Here is a 17239-nt window from a genome sequence, read left to right as displayed (position 1 = left end):
ATTATGAAAAACTGAGCAAGATTTTATGTTCTAGGGAAAAAGATAACTCTGATGGTGACTTCCCTCTTTTGCCTTTCCTCTTCGTTGCACACACATGAACACACTCAACCCTCATTTGTTGAACTGTCTGTTTCTGACACATGGTGAAAAACTCTGTACCCTTTCTTGCCCTGAGTACTGTAAAAAATTTTAGTTGTTAAGCAAGAATTTTCTGAGTGAGTCATAGAGAAGATAGAGAAACTTCAGGGAATTTGGAAAAAACCTTTGCCTGTGGGATAAACTAAAAACCTGGAATGTGTTATGCTTACCTGAAAAAATGATGACTAACCAAGATGTCTGAAACTCTGCAGTAGAAGACATGATTCCAGTAGAATGTGATACCATGCTATTGGATTTAAATCAGTGTCCTGCAAGGCACTGGTTAGAATGCAGAATGTTATGATTCTAAAACCTCTGAATGGGGTGGCATGCATTCCTCTGAAAGATGTCACCTTAGGGTGCAGTACCACTCAGTGAAGGTATACAAGCTGGAATATTCTCATTCAAATATGAGAAACTAGACAGAAAGCAGAACATTATCTGAGAGAGCTTGGTGCTCCCAAATTTTCCTACTTTAAGGTGAGCTGCATTTGGTGTATTTATTTATTGAGCATGAGAGAGAGGATGCTAGTGGGATGCTATCTTGATGCACAGTAACCAATTGGTTAGAATGTGCACTAAGTGTTGGGTGAATAGGAGCTTTCTTACAAGTAGACTGCTTTATAACTATATTTTAAATGTTTTGTGGAATGCCTAAAACAAAAGATAGCATTTCTTTTTAAACAGGATATGTATTTGTTGAAATAAATGAATAATTTATTTACTTGCTATCTTGGTTGTATGTCTCCTTTCTGTGGATCCTTGTCAGGATGTACTTCAAATGGATATTTTTAGAGAACAGTATTGGTCTTTGGGAATAATTGAAGCATAGCAGTAGGTGAGTTATATGTCCCTGTAGTTGGCCTTTGGGCCTTTTGAATGTCAGTTTTTTTAGTAATTTCATTACTTGAAAACATGCCATGGTGATTAAGTGTTCACATCTTTTATCTAAGAAAATCAATTGCCATCTTTGCCTTGATCAGTCAGGAAAATTGCAAGCCTTACTATGTTGTGTTCAACTGTCTCCATGCTATACATAAAGCAAGTACAAGATAATTTTTCCATTTGACTTTTCTTCAGTCTAGTTTTGTCTCTCCTTTCGCTAATGCAGACCAGGTAGTATGACTCAAAAGGAGTCTAACTGCACGCCTTCTGTTTATGGATATTTGTCTAATTGCTTGTGTGTTTATTTCAATACGTGTGTGAATATGTGTTTGTATATTTATTTGCACGCCTGCATGTACTTGTGAAACTACCTTTCAGCATTTACTTCTAAAGTGTTTGACTTAGTCCTCAACATTTCTGCAATTTCTGAGCTTTAAAAAAACTTGTGGCAAATACAAACATGTAAAGGAACAAGTGCAATTCAAGAGTCTTTTGGTATCAAGCGGCCTAAGTGGATATGTTGAAAAAAACAAATATTTCAGTAAGGAACAGTCATTGGAATGCCTTTCAATAGTTTTACCAGTTTTCAACATACTTAAATTAAAAAAAAAAAGTGCTGTATGGAATAAATATTTGGGAATATTTATCTTTAAAAGAATCACAGAACTAAACCAAAATGATTAATGTCTGTATGTTGGCTTAACTTACTTCAGCTGATGGATAATGAACTTCAAGAAAATCAAATCATCCTCTGAGATACTTAAAAATAGAATTAATAGCTTAACTTCTCTCATCAGAACATGACAATCTTTTTGGATGCTTTAAGTGCTTAGGGAGAAATTTACTTAAAAAAAGAAGCTACTTGCAATGAGATACAGGAGGTTACCTTTTTTTCACTGTTTCAGGATTGGTAATAGTCTAAAAAGCCTGAGGACATGACCCTTATTTTGAAAGCTCCAGGTGCCAGATCTCTATCAAGATGATATTTTCCACAAGGATTTTACAAACTTTTTGAAAATTTAAGATAATATTGCAGAATAGTAATAATAATAATAAAATGATCTTGAAATAAGCCTTCCCAGAAACTTCAGGCAATTGTAATCCAAATTTGAGCAATTTAATGAATATGAGTCATTTGATATTCTAGTTTGTTTTATTTAGTGTTGTAACAACTTCATAACATTTAATAAATAGTAATTGACATCTGAAAACAAAAAAGTAATTTCCTCAGCTTGTAAACATTTTGTAACATATATGTTTCTGTAGAAAAAGCACTGCTGAAGATCCTAGTAATGAAATAAAATCTTTTTTTTTTTCAGTAGAATGAAAAAGTCCTAAATAGACACAAAATGCTGACCTCCCTTGGTTTTTGCACCAGTTTTGTGTCTAAATAGGTTTGATTACACTGCAAATCGGTATTATGCTAGAATAGTGTTATCAAGTGAATTATCTAAAAACTCATCCCAGCTTCCCATAACTTTCAAAAGCCAGGTGAATGGCTGAGTGCATGCAGTACATGCAGTGATGCTGCCACTGGATATGCCTATTATAAGCTGGTTTGTACAAAGCCATTCTACTAAATACCTGTTGAGATCTGCAGCTGTAGCTGTAGGCTTTATCATGTGCAAATTATCCCTGCTTTTTGAAGTAAGTTCAGAATTCATCTGAGGTTGTCTCACTCCTATGACAGTTACTGTTACATTTGAACATATTTTCCAACTTATCCCTGTTTTTCAAAGAGATGCCAGGCAGAAATGTCTGGTCTTTTCCTAAATATTAGCCAGCCTTCATATCTTTCCTCTCTAGAATAATTCTGTTGAAACTGTCTCCCTGCATTTGTTACTAACGTATTTTCTTAAGATTTTCCTGTATCTTTATACTGTTACCATTAAAACACTACGGAAAATCCCACCTGTCCCTGAGGTAATCATTGAGGAATCTTTGGATTGCTGATGCTGTTTTCAATTCCCTGCCACAATTTTTTTTTCTCGTTTTCCCCCACTAACAGTAGTTGAAGTTGTTTTTCTGCACTTCCTTTTTATGTAATTTTTAATTTGAATAGCTTTGTATGTAAAATAAAACATGGAAAGTGAAAAGCTAAAAATCAGCACATTATGAACAACATATAGTAATGGCATTAGATTAAACTTACAGAGAGATGTTGAATCTTGAGACTTAAATGAAATTAAGTGTTTATGGAATAAATCTGTGTTATACAAGAGCATAATTACAAAAATCTCCCTGACACATAGGATTCATGGAATGTAAAAATACAAATTGTGCAATGCCTTTCAGTGAGTATTTTGTCTTATAAATTGAGAATATTTACATGGTTTTCAACTGTTTCTTTTTCCTTGCAGTACTTGGGGTGTATAGAAGTCTTGCGTTCAATGAGATCTCTTGACTTCAATACTAGAACACAGATTACAAGGTAAGACTTTATACAAGTATATATTTAAAATAAAGTATGAATTGTTTCCACAGAGAGGAGGGGATACGAAAATAGCAAGGCAAGACATATAGTAAATATTTTATGGATACTTTAAATCTGCTTTTTTTTTTGCTTTCAAAAACTCAAACATCACACCTAGTATTAATAGAGCTCCAGTGGAGTCTAAGGAATATATTCCTTCTCTTTCTCTTTTTTGTTCTAATTTTTTAATTTTATGTGCCAGAAACTGCTTTAGAAAATTTTAGTCTGTTTTTCAAATTATGCTGCCCCAAAAGGCACTTAGCTAGCTAGTACTTTCATGACATTTAGGCTACCAAGAATGAGAACTATGTTTGTTTATAATCTGTATACAAGTCTACAAGGCATTTGTCCAAATTAGTCAAGGGAGCTAAAAGAAATGAATGGACATGTTCTTTTCCAGATAACATGTAGCAAACAACAAGCTCATATTAGACTTTCTTTACAATTCTTCTCTGAAAGCTATCCTGGTATTGTTTTAAAGGTAGTATAGTGTCTTAAGAAGTGACCATGAATCACTTCATTTCTAAGATATATTTTGAGAGCAGTAGCAAATAGTGTTTTGAAGATGTTTTCACTTGAAAAGCTGAGGTCATTGATGCAGAGAAGTGTAGTGTTGCCATCTTCCAGCAACTGGGATCACATTTCAATGACCATAGTCACAGCTGCTGATAGTCTTTCATAAAGCATGGTCATACTATAGGTAGCTAAGTATTTCTGTCATTGAATGAGTATAATGACTTACTTCAGGCTTGGATGCCATTCTTGTGATCTGTATGCATTGCCTTTGAGTTACCCTTGCATATATCAGCTTTGGGTAGGACCCTGTGTGTCCCTAAAAATATTTATCATTTACTTGTCAAGACACTGATTTGATGAGGAACATAAAAACACAAGGAAAGATTAATAGTTGAATTCTGAATTTCAGACAATATAGACAATGGTGTCATCTGAGAATTTTCTTACTGTGTTGTTTTAAATTCATAGTGTACGTTTCTGTGTTATTTGCAACAGTGAACTTCTAAAATGCTTGTATGTCCAGGCAGACTTACAGTTCCAATGTTATGGTACATCTGTGATGACCACTTGGAATTTAGATGACTTACTGTGGTAGGTTATTTTTCTATATTTCATAACTGAGGATGGAGTTCAGCTTTTTTTTTTTTTTTTTTTTTTGTTCAGTCTCTTTACACTTTATGCCTCCAATGAAACAGCATTCCAATTTTCTTATTATTTTGCTTATAGGCACAACTCTGCTTTTGATACTTAAGCATATACTTATGCATAAACTTAATTGTACTGTTGATCTGAACCCAGTGCCATTTGCACAAAGTATTGTGTCTTACAACTCTTTAAATACAAAATGCTTTTTGGCTTTCATTGTGAAACAGACTTTGAATCACATTTTTTTTCTGTTATGTTATAGCATATTTGACTACATGCTGGATATACTGTTGGCTTATCTTCCCTTGACCACATGTAGTGCACAGGATATTTTTTCAAGCAGGAAGCTGTTTTCATGGTTTGCTTAAGCGTTTCCTATTTTTTGATTCATAAAATAACAAGAACTTTCTAATTCATCATTCTGATCATACTATTCCCAACTAAAACTTATTCTGAAGTTGGAATCTTTAGTTCGAATTGGAATCAGAATCTAGCACCTTAACTTGCATTTCATTAATTCCTCTGGCTCCTGAAATCCTCATGTCGTGTTTTAAGTACCTGCAGGAAACAATCTGATCAGGATTCATCCTGTAGCATTTCATGTACGAGCCTATTTTTTTAATTAGTTAATACTAATTGCTACTAAGGAATTACTAAAACTCACATTTGCGAGCTAGCTTGCTCATGTGCACTAAGAAGCATAACATAGGCTTGAAGGTATGTTTTGAATTATTATAGCTGATATTCTCATATTACAAGCACCAGTTCCCTCTCAAAGCGACACCTGTAACTCTGTACAACCCTTCAATTACAAATAAAGTGGAAGTACCTGAAAGCTATGTCTATTTGGGAGTGATAATTGTTTCAGTTTACCTCTGTCTACATGAACTGCTCTGAATGATTCCCTTGGCTCTTGTCAAAGCAGTAGGCCCTTCCCTGTGGCCTGCTGCCAGCCAAGGACTGCACTTGTGATCCAGCTGTTTGTGGCAGAACATCACTGGGCTCCACATGTTCTCAGCTCCCTGCGGCTGCGCTACAAGGTCCTCTGTGTGAGGGGCGATGTGAAATTCTCTGTGCGTTTTTCAGTATCTGGAGAAAGAGACTTCCTAGCAGCTCTGTTTCTTTTCTGACCCACTACTTAATAATTCAAACCTACTTTATAAATGTAAGCTTGTATCATAACTTTTCAATATAATGCTGTTTTTTTCCTAGACTTTGCAAAACCAATCACAGAAGAAAGTGATCCATTTTGGGCCAATCTAATTTCCGGTATCATGCTGTATTTGCCAAGCAGCGTAAAAGTCATTCAGAAAAGATAATCCAGGTTATCTAGTGTGTGTGGAAACCTGGATATACCTTTTCCTAACTGGTGCGCATTGTGCTTGACACATACAAAACACTCACTCTCAGGTGAAGCATCTACCTGCACCTGTTTGCTTTCTTGTCTTTGCACTTCCTCCGCATTGTAGAGCTCCAGCAAAGGACATCAATCTTTCAGAATTCTGTATTAGCTTTTTTTTTTTTTCCTCTCTCTTGGTTATTTTGTACATCATATTTTATATATCAAGTTATCTTTCTGCTGGCTCAGAGCAGGAACAATCCTCTAGGAAAGATAAGCAGCACCAATTCATAGGAAAAAAAAAAAACAAAACTGGCTCAGTCATTGTGTGATTGAGTTGAGTAGTCACTGGCCCTTCTGTAAATACTGGGCATTATTTTGGGAACCATTAGTCTCACTTTCTGATAACTCTGTGATGAAGGGAATTAGTGCTTGACATGTGGCACTTGCATGATTGGTGAACATTTAGCAATTGCTTAAAATCTGGCTACCATTTCCACAGAACTAGTTGATTAGACATTCATATTCTGTAGAAAGAAAATGAGAAAAGATGTATTCATGTCTTTGAAAATTCCATCCTTTATAGTTAACACATTAGGAGAGAATACATGTCAATATGAATGCATGGACTATTTTTGACAAATCATAAATCGTAATTTCAACACCAGGAACAGGACTGAAGCCAAGCTATCAACAGTCTGATCAGGACTTTTTCCTGTCATAATCGTGGGGTGAATTACAGTTATTACCAATCCATAACATCTAGTGCCATTGTATCTAACTTATGACTTGGTTTTTCTTTTCCACATTTTCACGTATCTTTTGTAAATTAAAATGTTAAACTTGTAGATATACATTTATCTTTGTGCAAAAGCAGTGAGCAAACACTTTCACTTGTCATACTCATCATCATCATGAGATTTTTTACAAACTTGGTGGTGCCTGTCAAAGGGTATTTTTATCCTTGCTGTGGAAAATCATTCTTTAGAATTGTTTCAGAATAGCACTCGCTTAATTATGAACTAGGTAAGGGGGTGAAGAGCAAACAAAGGCAATGATGGGCGCTATAGAGAGGGATATTGAGCAACAGCTGAGAAAACGGGAGCTAGAGGGGGAGCCAAAGGATGCAAGCTGAAGAATGCAGCCTTATCTCTCTCGTGCCACTTCAGGCACTCGTGTGCTCACACATTGGTTCAGGCTGGTTCAGGCTATGACTGCCTCCAGTGGATGCAGCAAGGCTGCACCCTTTCATTACACCAGAAGGACAGAATGTAGTTCCCAACAAATGTCTCATGCTCCCTGATGAGGAAGGAGCCAACAGGGACCCCCATCTCAGTGCAGTACTCTGTCATGAGCCACTCAGCAAGGTGCCGCCCACCACTCCCTACTCCCAGCTTACCATGGAACCATTCCTGTGTGAAATTCAGCTCAGTGTTGTTGCTCACCTCCTTCTGCGCAGGTTGTCTCCCATGTTTGTTTCTGGCTGGGATGTAGAGTGAGATCCACATGTAATTGATGGAGTGTTTCATCATTTGGCAATCTGCCTTCTGCTCCTTTGTCACACATGGACCCACGGTTCCTTGCCACTCACCTCTGTCAGCCACCTCAGGTTTGGTGGGGCTTGCCACTGGTCAGCTTGCCCTTTATAGCATCCGCTCACACCCATGCCAGGTGTACAAGCTAGATGTTTGGTGATTATGTCAAGAGGTACTGTCTGACATAAATAGTTACAATCTTTTGATTTTCTCCCTCCATGTCTGCCAAACTTATTTACACCTCCCAAGGTCTTTTGCTAATCAGAGTGAGAACGTCTTTATTTCCTCCCAATGATACGCAGATTAAAGGAATTGAAATACTGGACCTGGATAAATTAATTGAGGGGGCCTTGGAGAGTATAAAGAAACAGGGGTTGTAAATGAAAGAAAGAAATTGGGAAGAACAGTAGCAGTTGCACTAGAAGTGGTACAACTAGCTGAGAAGATGGCTATCATGTACTGTAAAGCCCACCGGAAGGGAGAAACAACTGAATAAGTGGGCAATGCATTAGCTGACTGAGAAACAAAGAGTGGCAGAAATGGAAGACAAGAGAAATGCAGGGGGGGGGGGGAGTTTCTTTGGAAGGTGGGGGGGGTGGGGAGGGGGCAGTGAGCCAAAGAATGCAGCCTTATTTCTCTCATGCCACTCCAGGTACTCACGTGCTCACATATTGGTCATCCTAACTTTGAATCTTGTGAAAAATGAACAGCTTAGTACATTTTACAAAATATTTTTTCCTTTTTCATTGCATATTTGAAGTTCTAAGATTCTTTAATTATGGGAATGCTTGAGTAGTGTACTAACAAATTGTACTGCATTCGTTCTTTTCTATAATGAATGTAATGTACTTTTGAGCAAATTAATGGAAGTGCAAGCCAAGGGCCAGTAGTTTAACGTAGTGAAAAATAAAAGCCATCTGAATCTGCATGGTGCATCATTAATAATCGGGTGACAACTCTTGTAACACTTGTAAGGTCAAGATGACTTTCTTAAGGAACAAGATGAACAGAAGCATTTAATTTTAAAACTAGAGGAGGAGAAAAGAGGAGGAGGCAAGAATGCTCAGCTAACAGGTCAAGAAGTCATTCATCTGAAATCTGTCACCATCAACAGAGAAAGGTGCACTGTGTTCTTGAGCTTTTGTGACCCCAGCATTTGTTCCCTCAGGCTTTTTAGAAAGCAAAGATCAGGTAAGGAGTTTGCAATTCATCTAGTATTTGTAAGCTTATTGTTAAACCTGTTACAGTGTAATGAGTCTTCACTGCTTGTTATGTGCATGAGCGTAGTTGTGCACTGGATTGAATTAGAATAATGTTGCATGCACTGTTTATTGTACAGCAATATCTGGGCTACAACGCCATGTGTTTTTTATCCTACTGTAAGCTACCTAAGCAAATGCAATTGGATTACTGCATACACTTCAGAAAACCATGCCTGTCTTTGCAGTGCAAAACACATTGCATAGTAAATAAATGGCATGCAGTGTCAATAACAAGTAGAACAGGGGTGCAAAGTATTTCATACTAGCACTGAACCGAAATCCATACTCTTATCTTCTCTGCAGCTATGCAATGCTGAATGGTTTGAAAGAGATTCCTCTACATATCTGGGGCATGACCCCATCTTCAGTAAGAGTGAAAATCTAACTCATTTATGACAATATCCCAATCTCTTGAAGGGGTAAGAATGCAAATCCATGCTTCTGAGTTTGTTCAATGCTAAACCACATGAATAAAATTTGGTTCATGAAGTGTTTCCTTCAAACGTATTTGTTGTTTCAGAAATTTGCTATCAACAAGCGTCAGTGAAAAATGACTGAAGACACTGGAAAGGAAGATGCTTCCACTGTGTTTTCAGAGGATGGATAGTGATATAGGTTGGTTTGTCTAGCAATAGGGATTAGTACATTAGTTTAAGAACTAATATAAACTAAGTTTAGCAAAAGGAATCCACAAATGATAATTCTAAAACTTTCCATTTCAGTTTTATTGGGTGAACAGTATTGTTTTTCCTCAATAATTCTGCACTGGGGACATAATAGAATATTTTTATTTTCTGCCTCAATGATTTTGCCTTATGAGATGTACTTGAGTCACAATAGAATGCTTTTATCTTTTACCTCAAAACATGCAGGGATGTTTTCCTCAGATTCCACATACATTATTTTTAAAAAGCGGTTCACTGTGGTCTAATAAGCAGTGGAAATCTTCCAAATTGGAGAAAAGTTAATGAAAGTGAGTCAAAGGCTTCCATGATGAAGCTGATGGTGAAAAAAGGGAAGAAGTAGGTGGGCACTTGACCACCCTGAATACCACTTAGCATTCCCAAAGGAACATTAGCATATATCTATGTGCTCTTGAAAAGTAGTGAATATATATGCCAAAGTACTGCATATGTTTATCTTAACTGTTTAAATATAGAACCTGAACTCTGAGAGCGTAGGCTTTCTTGTCAAGCTGCTCGACGTGCTTCGTGAGGAATGCCAAAGGAATGCCACTTTCTAACACCACATAGGAGTTACAGAGTTTTCTTCTCAGATTTTGGATGACTATAGGTACCACATATCATCTTCAGAGAGTTCTGAGCCCAGCTTTCTTGATATCAAGCCCTCTGGTGTAGAAGGTGCATGTCGTCTGCCCCTGCTTTTTGCTGTGTGGGCTCTGGGTGTGGGGCAGTAGGGAAGGACTAGTTTACATGAAAACACAGAGCACAGCATCCTGGGTACGTGGCTCCACAGGGCAGAGCTGGGAACAGCAATGGTCTGCTTTCCATGGGCACACTTACCTTGGGGCCAAAGCCCTGGGAAGGAAGGTTGCTGACCACTGCCGCTTTACCAGGAAGCAGTACTCCTGGAGGTGGATGGAGTCATCCTCATAATTCAGACAACAGGTCATTAAGTGAGGCAGTGATGGCTGAAGCTGCTTAATATGTCAGGGAATAACTTACATTTGCTTGTTTAGCTGTCAGTAGCACGGAAGCAGACTAGAATAAAAAGGGTTTTGTATGTCTAATATTTATATCTTTCATTAGGATGTGTTAGCTTCTGGGGAAAAATGTTAACTGTTTTTTGGATTCATTTGACTAATGCATGGCAATGCCAGCCTGAGTGAGAGTAATTAATTGAGTTCTCCCTCTCCACTTGCCTTCATGAGAAAGAGCCCTCAGAGAATTGGAAAGCTGAAGAATCTGAAGCTAAACATTCAAGGAAGCAGTTACAGTTATAGCAGAGTGTCTTAGCATACTCTCAAATTTTGTTAATAGCACCGAGTGGTCTGATTACACAGATAAATTTATGCCTTTTATGTGACATGTCATACCAGACAGTTCATCAACATCAGGTAGACCTTTTAGGCAGATACATCTTGTATATTTGTAAAATGTCATAAATCTTATGAGATTGCATGATTGCATGAAAGCACGATGTTAGAATGGTTATATTCTAACAATATCTCCCAAGACTCCTTTTTTATTTCTGAAGTCCTGTTTTAGACGTTAAACCAATTAGGAGTAAAGGAAAATATTCTTTAGATCAATTTTTTAAATTTTATTTTTTAAGGCTTACTATGCCTTGCTTTGAAATGTCTGCTACAGGCTGTTTTTTTGAGAGGATGCTATACTAAATGACCTGGCTGGACTCAGTCTGGAGGTTATTTTGATCCCTATCCAGATCCTGTCCCTCTCCCTGACAACAACCAGAATAAACAGCAAGAGACCAGGCTGAATGGAAGAAGGCCTGGAGATCACAAAGGTGAAAGGATTGGAGCTATCTATCTAACAGTTTAAGCCTCCAAGTACATCTTTTTCTCTTTTTTCTTTCTTCTTCTTCTTCTTCTCTTTTTTTTTTTTTTGGTCTTATTCCTGACGGAAGGTTGTGCAAAAGGAAAGGTTTTGGTGGATACGCATTCAGAATCAAGGTTTTTTATATCTCTACTTTATATCCCCAAAGCTGTAAACTATTTCAAGAGCTTTCCTCTTTGAAAGATACCCCAGATTTTGGACCAAGATTATCAGAGACAAAGCAATACTCAATTGCTTATGGCCATATTCTCAGCAGCCTTTTTGGTGTCACCTGTTGGTAACATACATTTGACAAAACTGTAAGTTAAAAATTACAATGGTTACTGCAGTTTTCTAAGTGCTAAGGTTACTGTGTGTGCATGCAGAATGAAGTGATAAAGTGGGTGGACAAACAGTTTTCACTGTGCCTTTCTAAAAACCAGGGCATTGTTCAGAGCCACTGTCTTGGGAGATACCATCAAAAGCAGTTGAATATCTCTGCTAGTGATGAATGGAACAGAGCAAGTTTCTGAAACGTGATAAGAAGATAAAGATGGCATTAAAATTGCCTCAAATGTCCCTTAAAGTTAGATTACATATGCTGTCATAAGGCAAATGGAGGGACTACATTTATTTATTTTTTTACATTAAAACCATAAAAAAGCTTCCGTTAGCAAATTAACGTTAGTCTCACAGTGAAGATGTAGGTGAACTAAAATAACAGCCATGTTGCCCTGCCTGAATTACCACTGGATAGGTTGCATTCTGTGTACGACATTCTGTACTGTAATGGTTGCTGAAGACAGTGTTACTGTCATATGAATTTTATCCAGTGTAACAAAAATGAATTTGGCCAGCTTTCTTTCATTTTCTCATCATGGATCTTCGACAGGTAAAAAGACTCAATTTCAAGAAACATACTGAAGGAAAAAGAAGGGCAAATAGCTTGCTCCTTACTTACCAGATGACTGCCAGCCTGATCTCACTCAACCGGACCCTGCTGCCTTTGTGCCACCTGTGACCAGTGACACATCAGAGCAGCAGTTGTGTCCCGTGGATCCCCAAGGGGTGCTCCCCACACTATGAGTTGTGGTATCCACCCTGTGCCTGAACCCTGCTCTGTGTTTTGCATTCTCCACCCTGTTTTCATTAGCTGCTTTTTCAGTCTTACATCATCTATTATGTCTGTTGGCAATTAAAGTTCTGTAAACTGTAATGCCTTGGTCTAGTCTTCAGAGTCTGTGCATGTCCCCTATGCTACTTTAGGCAGCACTCAGTCATTTTACCTGTTTTGCAAACAAACAAGTAATATTTCAATTATTAAACAGATTTCTGAGAGTGCTCTTTGCTCTCTGTTATTTTTTTCTTCCAGAAGCAAGTTATTTTTATATTTAGCATAGACTTGGTATCTCCTTGGTGGATACGTACATCTGATTTGCAAATTATTGAAAGAAGACTGGAATATAGCACTGTGAAGACATAACTGGGATCCTTGAGTACAGTTCGCAAAGATATGTTATGCTTGCATTAAAAATGTCCCATCTTTTGATGACTAATTTTAAACTTGTGCAGCCCTAGCCTTTGGAGATGGCAATTATAAAGCTGGGAATTAAAAGATTCTAGATGAAATTAATGAGAGAATATTGGTAGTTTATTAGTCTAGTCATAAAAAATATTTCAGACTAAAAACCAGTCAAAGTTGCTAGTCTTAATACTGGAGATGGTTATTCTTCTTCCACATGTTGAAAAATCTGCTCAATTTTATGTGCTATAATTTCCCTGAAATATGATTTCCAGAATTGTTGTGTTTGGGGTTTTTTTTTACTCAATTAAATTGTATTTATTATAAACAGCAACAATAAGGTTCAGCATCTCAGCCAAAAAAAAAAAAAAAATCATTTAAATCATGAGAAAGAAAGGTATTTTCATATGGTGCTGTTTAATAGAGGAATAGATTGAGCTTCCTGACTGGGCTATTTTGTACGACTGTCAGAGAAAAGCAATGAAAAATATTAGGGCATTAGCCTTTTTAATGAAACAAAATAGCAGTATAAAATGTCTTTTTTTTTTTTTTTTTTTTTTTCTGAGAGAGATGTTGAGTCATTTCAAGGTAGAATATGTCAGTCTGGGGAAATGCACACTGGTAGTTTTTCACTGGATATATTTGCATGTTGAAAATATTTTCAAAATGCAAAACAAGTTTTATGCCAAGAAAGTGACTCCACGATATGACCATCTGCAGAATAGGAAATACCCTTGGACAGATTTGGAACTCAGCATTTGGTTCCGCATGCAGATAGCACAGTAACTAATTTTAGAAGATATCCGGATTAATTCTGGTGTTATCCTCTGCCCAGTGATTAAAATAGCATATGACAATTTATTTAATAATGTATTTTCTGAAGTTGGCAGTATTTTCACCAAAAGCATTAACTCAAACCTTGCCATTGTTTGAGTAGATTTAGTATTCACAGTGTTTTTAAAAATGGGCTTAATACAAATTGTCAAATTTCAGTTCAAATTACCTGCTTACCTGACATGCATCTCAATGTGCTGCCACCTTTCTCAGGTCTTCCTTCCACTTCCAGCATTCACCGCATTTGGGAACACTGAGTTCAGTAAAACTAGTATTTTACTGAAAGGAAGGACTGTTACAGGAAAATCTATAGTGCTTTGTTATTGAATAGGAGGATGTGTGCCATGGCTTTTCCGCTGTTCTGTGCTCTCTCAGCAGGGCCACAGAAACCAAGGCTGCCCTGCTGTCCCCAACCCTTCTAGAGCTGGTTCATTTTCTGTCGCACAATCAAGCCATGGTTTTGATCAAGAAGGGTCCTTGAGTCAGATCGATCTGTTGAGTTACGTGCTTTATGCCTGGTAACTTGGAGATGCCAAACACAAAAGGCAGTACTAGAAATATTACAAACCGCAACCCTGCACCAGAAAAACTACATACTTGTAAACAGTTTTGGCTAGGCCAGAAAATTTCCTTTTCTTCCTGCTCACTTCACACTGCTGCAAAAGATAGAAAATGAGGGAGGCAATAGGAAGAGAAAGGAAATTATGGACAAATTTAAAGCACAAGCACACTGAATCTAAAATGCAAAGCCTTTTTGTAATAGGCAAAATGTATGAGGGATCTTCCTATGTCCGTTGTGCCACTGATAACAGTAAGGATGGGGACAAAGAGGATGAAGTTCTGGTGGTGCATCTGTGACAGCAGTTTGCAGTGGGGGAAGGACAACTCTCTCCTTGGCAGGAGTCTTGGGCTTCCTGCCACATTGCCTTCAAAGGGTGCAGTGCAGTTTAAGAAGGAGGTGGAAAACAACAATGTTGAGTTCAGTGACAAGATAAAGACCTCTGTATAAAATAATGTCTGCTGGTTTTGTAATACTAGGAAAATCTTTTCTGACAGAGAAGAAGAAAATTTATTTTCGTCATTACATTTTCAGAAATAACCTATGTCTGAGTATCTCATGGCAATAAGCATTTGTGATGCTTGTGTGCTCTATTTCTAAGACATATCAGAGCTGCTTATTTAAACAAACTTTTTTACCTTCTAGTAGCTGCTTTAACTAAAAGATTTGTTTGGGTTCGAAGAAGTGCTGTTTTGAATGTAGGAACGGGGCGCTGTACTGTGAAATGGGCTGCTATTGTAGCTGTGATGGTATAAGGACATAGACAAGGCAGAATTTGTAGCGAGAGGCAATTTTATTAGATGAGCAGATGTAGCTGGGAGAAAAAAACAAGCTCTCCTCTAGACCTGAAGAAAGGATCTGAAAGCTTTTTGATTATTTGTTTCATTAAATCTTGCTTCAGAGTGGCAGGACTTTAAACCTGCTGCAAGGCCTGTTACTCCCTTACTCTCCTCCCAAAAAACATGCAGTTCTTTCAGATTACTTGAACTTTGGCCTGCCCTAAGTAAAACCAACCCAGACACAACTATAGATTAATTACTGAGTACGTATAGGTAAATCTGCGACATTTGCTCAGCTATTACGTATTGAATGATGAAACATATATGATGTTTCTCTCCAGACTCTCTCGTTGATCCTATGCATTCACTTAATGTGTTGTTGAAAAAACATCCTGTATATGGCACAAAATTAAAATAATACATATTCTTATCAAGATTGTGTTTCTATGCTTTGAGTATTTTGACTGTTCTTTATTTCACAGTTAATTGCGTTTCATTCTATATATTTTTGGCATAAAATACACACTTTTTGCAAGATTTTAGATCTAGAGACAATGAGCTATTATTCCCAATTTATATTTAAATAAACAAGAGTTGCAATCAGCTTTACTGGACTCCATGCAACAATTCTATATTGCAGTGTCAGTGGTGCAGGTCTATTAATAGTACAGTTAGCACTGTAGATAATTGTCACAGGAATGTCTGGATATGCACAGTAGCACATTTTAAACAACAGCCAGATGATTGACCATTTTTGTAATCTTTTGTTAAGTACCAAAAGTAAATAAAGGATTTGTTGTTGCTGTGCAATTTGGAAAAAAATTAGTAGTACATGGTTACTCTCCTCATTCAAATTCACTTTCAATGTGATTTTCTTTCACTGAATGTTGTATATGGTGCGAAGAATGAAGAAAACAGAGGAAAAGTGTGTAGGGCACTAATTTTGATTACAACAGTAAAAATATCATGAATAAATTACTTAGCTCATATTGAATATATTATCAATTTAAATTGTGTCAAAACATACTTTGTACACCATGCGTATTACCAAGAATATTGCAGGTTTCTGATATTGTCTAAAGTAAAAAGGTGGTTTTGCTGTGTCTGAAGAAGTATGTAGTGAGATAAAGAATTGTTACTAACCCTTGTTTTACAGGAAAGTATTCAAATAAAGGTGTAAAGCAATGTTAATTAAATGCATGTATTGTGTTCTGATTCCTCATGGCCTAGTAAGATACAGGAATGAGAAGTGGAAGAAAGTATTAAAATAAATATTGTAATTTAAAGTGATGAAAGATATTTTTTGTAGTGTGAGGAAACACTTTTATCCTTTGCAGTTTTCAAAGTATTTTCCCTTGCATTAATGCTGGGCTGCTTGTTGCCTTCTGCTTTACTCTGAAGTAGTTTAAATCAGAATAGTGGGTCTTTTACTGATGGAGAGCTCACTGACTCACTAACTGTCCTCACATGTGAACAGAGATTCTGTCTTTTCTAGTGCATTTCAGAAGTACAATGAAGAAACCCACATGTTCATTTGCCACAAACCTTTTTTCTGCCTTTTCAGGGAAGCAATCAGTCGTGTTTGTGAAGCTGTACCTGGTGCCAAAGGAGCCTCCAAGAAACGAAAGGTATTCTTCCCTTCTTGTAGTGAAGTTGACTGTTTTTTCCTAGTTCACACCAAGGAGACCAGCACAGCAGGCAGGCAACTTAAAGCAGCTTTGAGAATTGCAGATCGTTATGTATTTAAAGTATTTGCTCTTCTTACACACTGTATGCTGCTTCTCTCTCTTTGTCAGAATCTTCTTTTACAGGAATCTTGAAGTAGGAGTACATCTCAGAAACAGACTGAAGCTTGTTCCTACTGTAGAAACTCCATTTGTGTGTGTGTGTTTTCTTTTGTAGATTTGCAGGTGAAAGGCTAAAACCAAACAAAATGGGATGCCTTTTCATTCAATACATGAGCGAATTGTGAAAATCCATACTGGAAACTACTGAAGAGTTCAAAAGTATACATTATTTTGAAAGTGACTAGATCTGTTTAAGGAGCATAGCTCTTCTGATGACATTTAAAGAGTTTGGAAATTGCTAGTTACTGGAAATTGAAAGAATGTGCCCAGCAATTTCCTGTTTCACATGCTCTTCCCTGAGCAACATTGGCCTAGCGCACTGATTACTATACTTTGATTCTTATGTGTAGTGCGAATTAGGATCTGCAAACAAGGAATGGAGGAGGCCT

General features: G+C 37.2%; 1 protein-coding gene across 2 annotated transcripts in view; it reads left to right on the top strand.

Annotated features, from left to right (window-relative positions):
* SHC3 (SHC adaptor protein 3) overlaps window positions 1-17239 on the top strand; it is a 50495-nt gene that overhangs the window by 14637 nt on the left and 18619 nt on the right. For both annotated transcript variants that reach the window (XM_042822955.1, XM_042822953.1), the window contains exons 2-3: window positions 3384-3454; window positions 16568-16631. In XM_042822955.1, the coding sequence (XP_042678889.1) occupies window positions 3384-3454; window positions 16568-16631 (135 nt within the window). The remainder of the gene's footprint in view (window positions 1-3383; window positions 3455-16567; window positions 16632-17239) is intronic.

The sequence above is a fragment of the Centrocercus urophasianus genome, unplaced genomic scaffold (genome assembly GCF_019232065.1).
Source record: "Centrocercus urophasianus isolate 14NV4802_14NV808 unplaced genomic scaffold, USGS_Curo_1.0 seq_21, whole genome shotgun sequence".
NCBI lineage: Eukaryota > Metazoa > Chordata > Aves > Galliformes > Phasianidae > Centrocercus > Centrocercus urophasianus.
The sequence above is the reverse complement of the archived record's forward strand: the minus strand, read 5'-3'. Positions and strand labels throughout refer to the sequence as shown.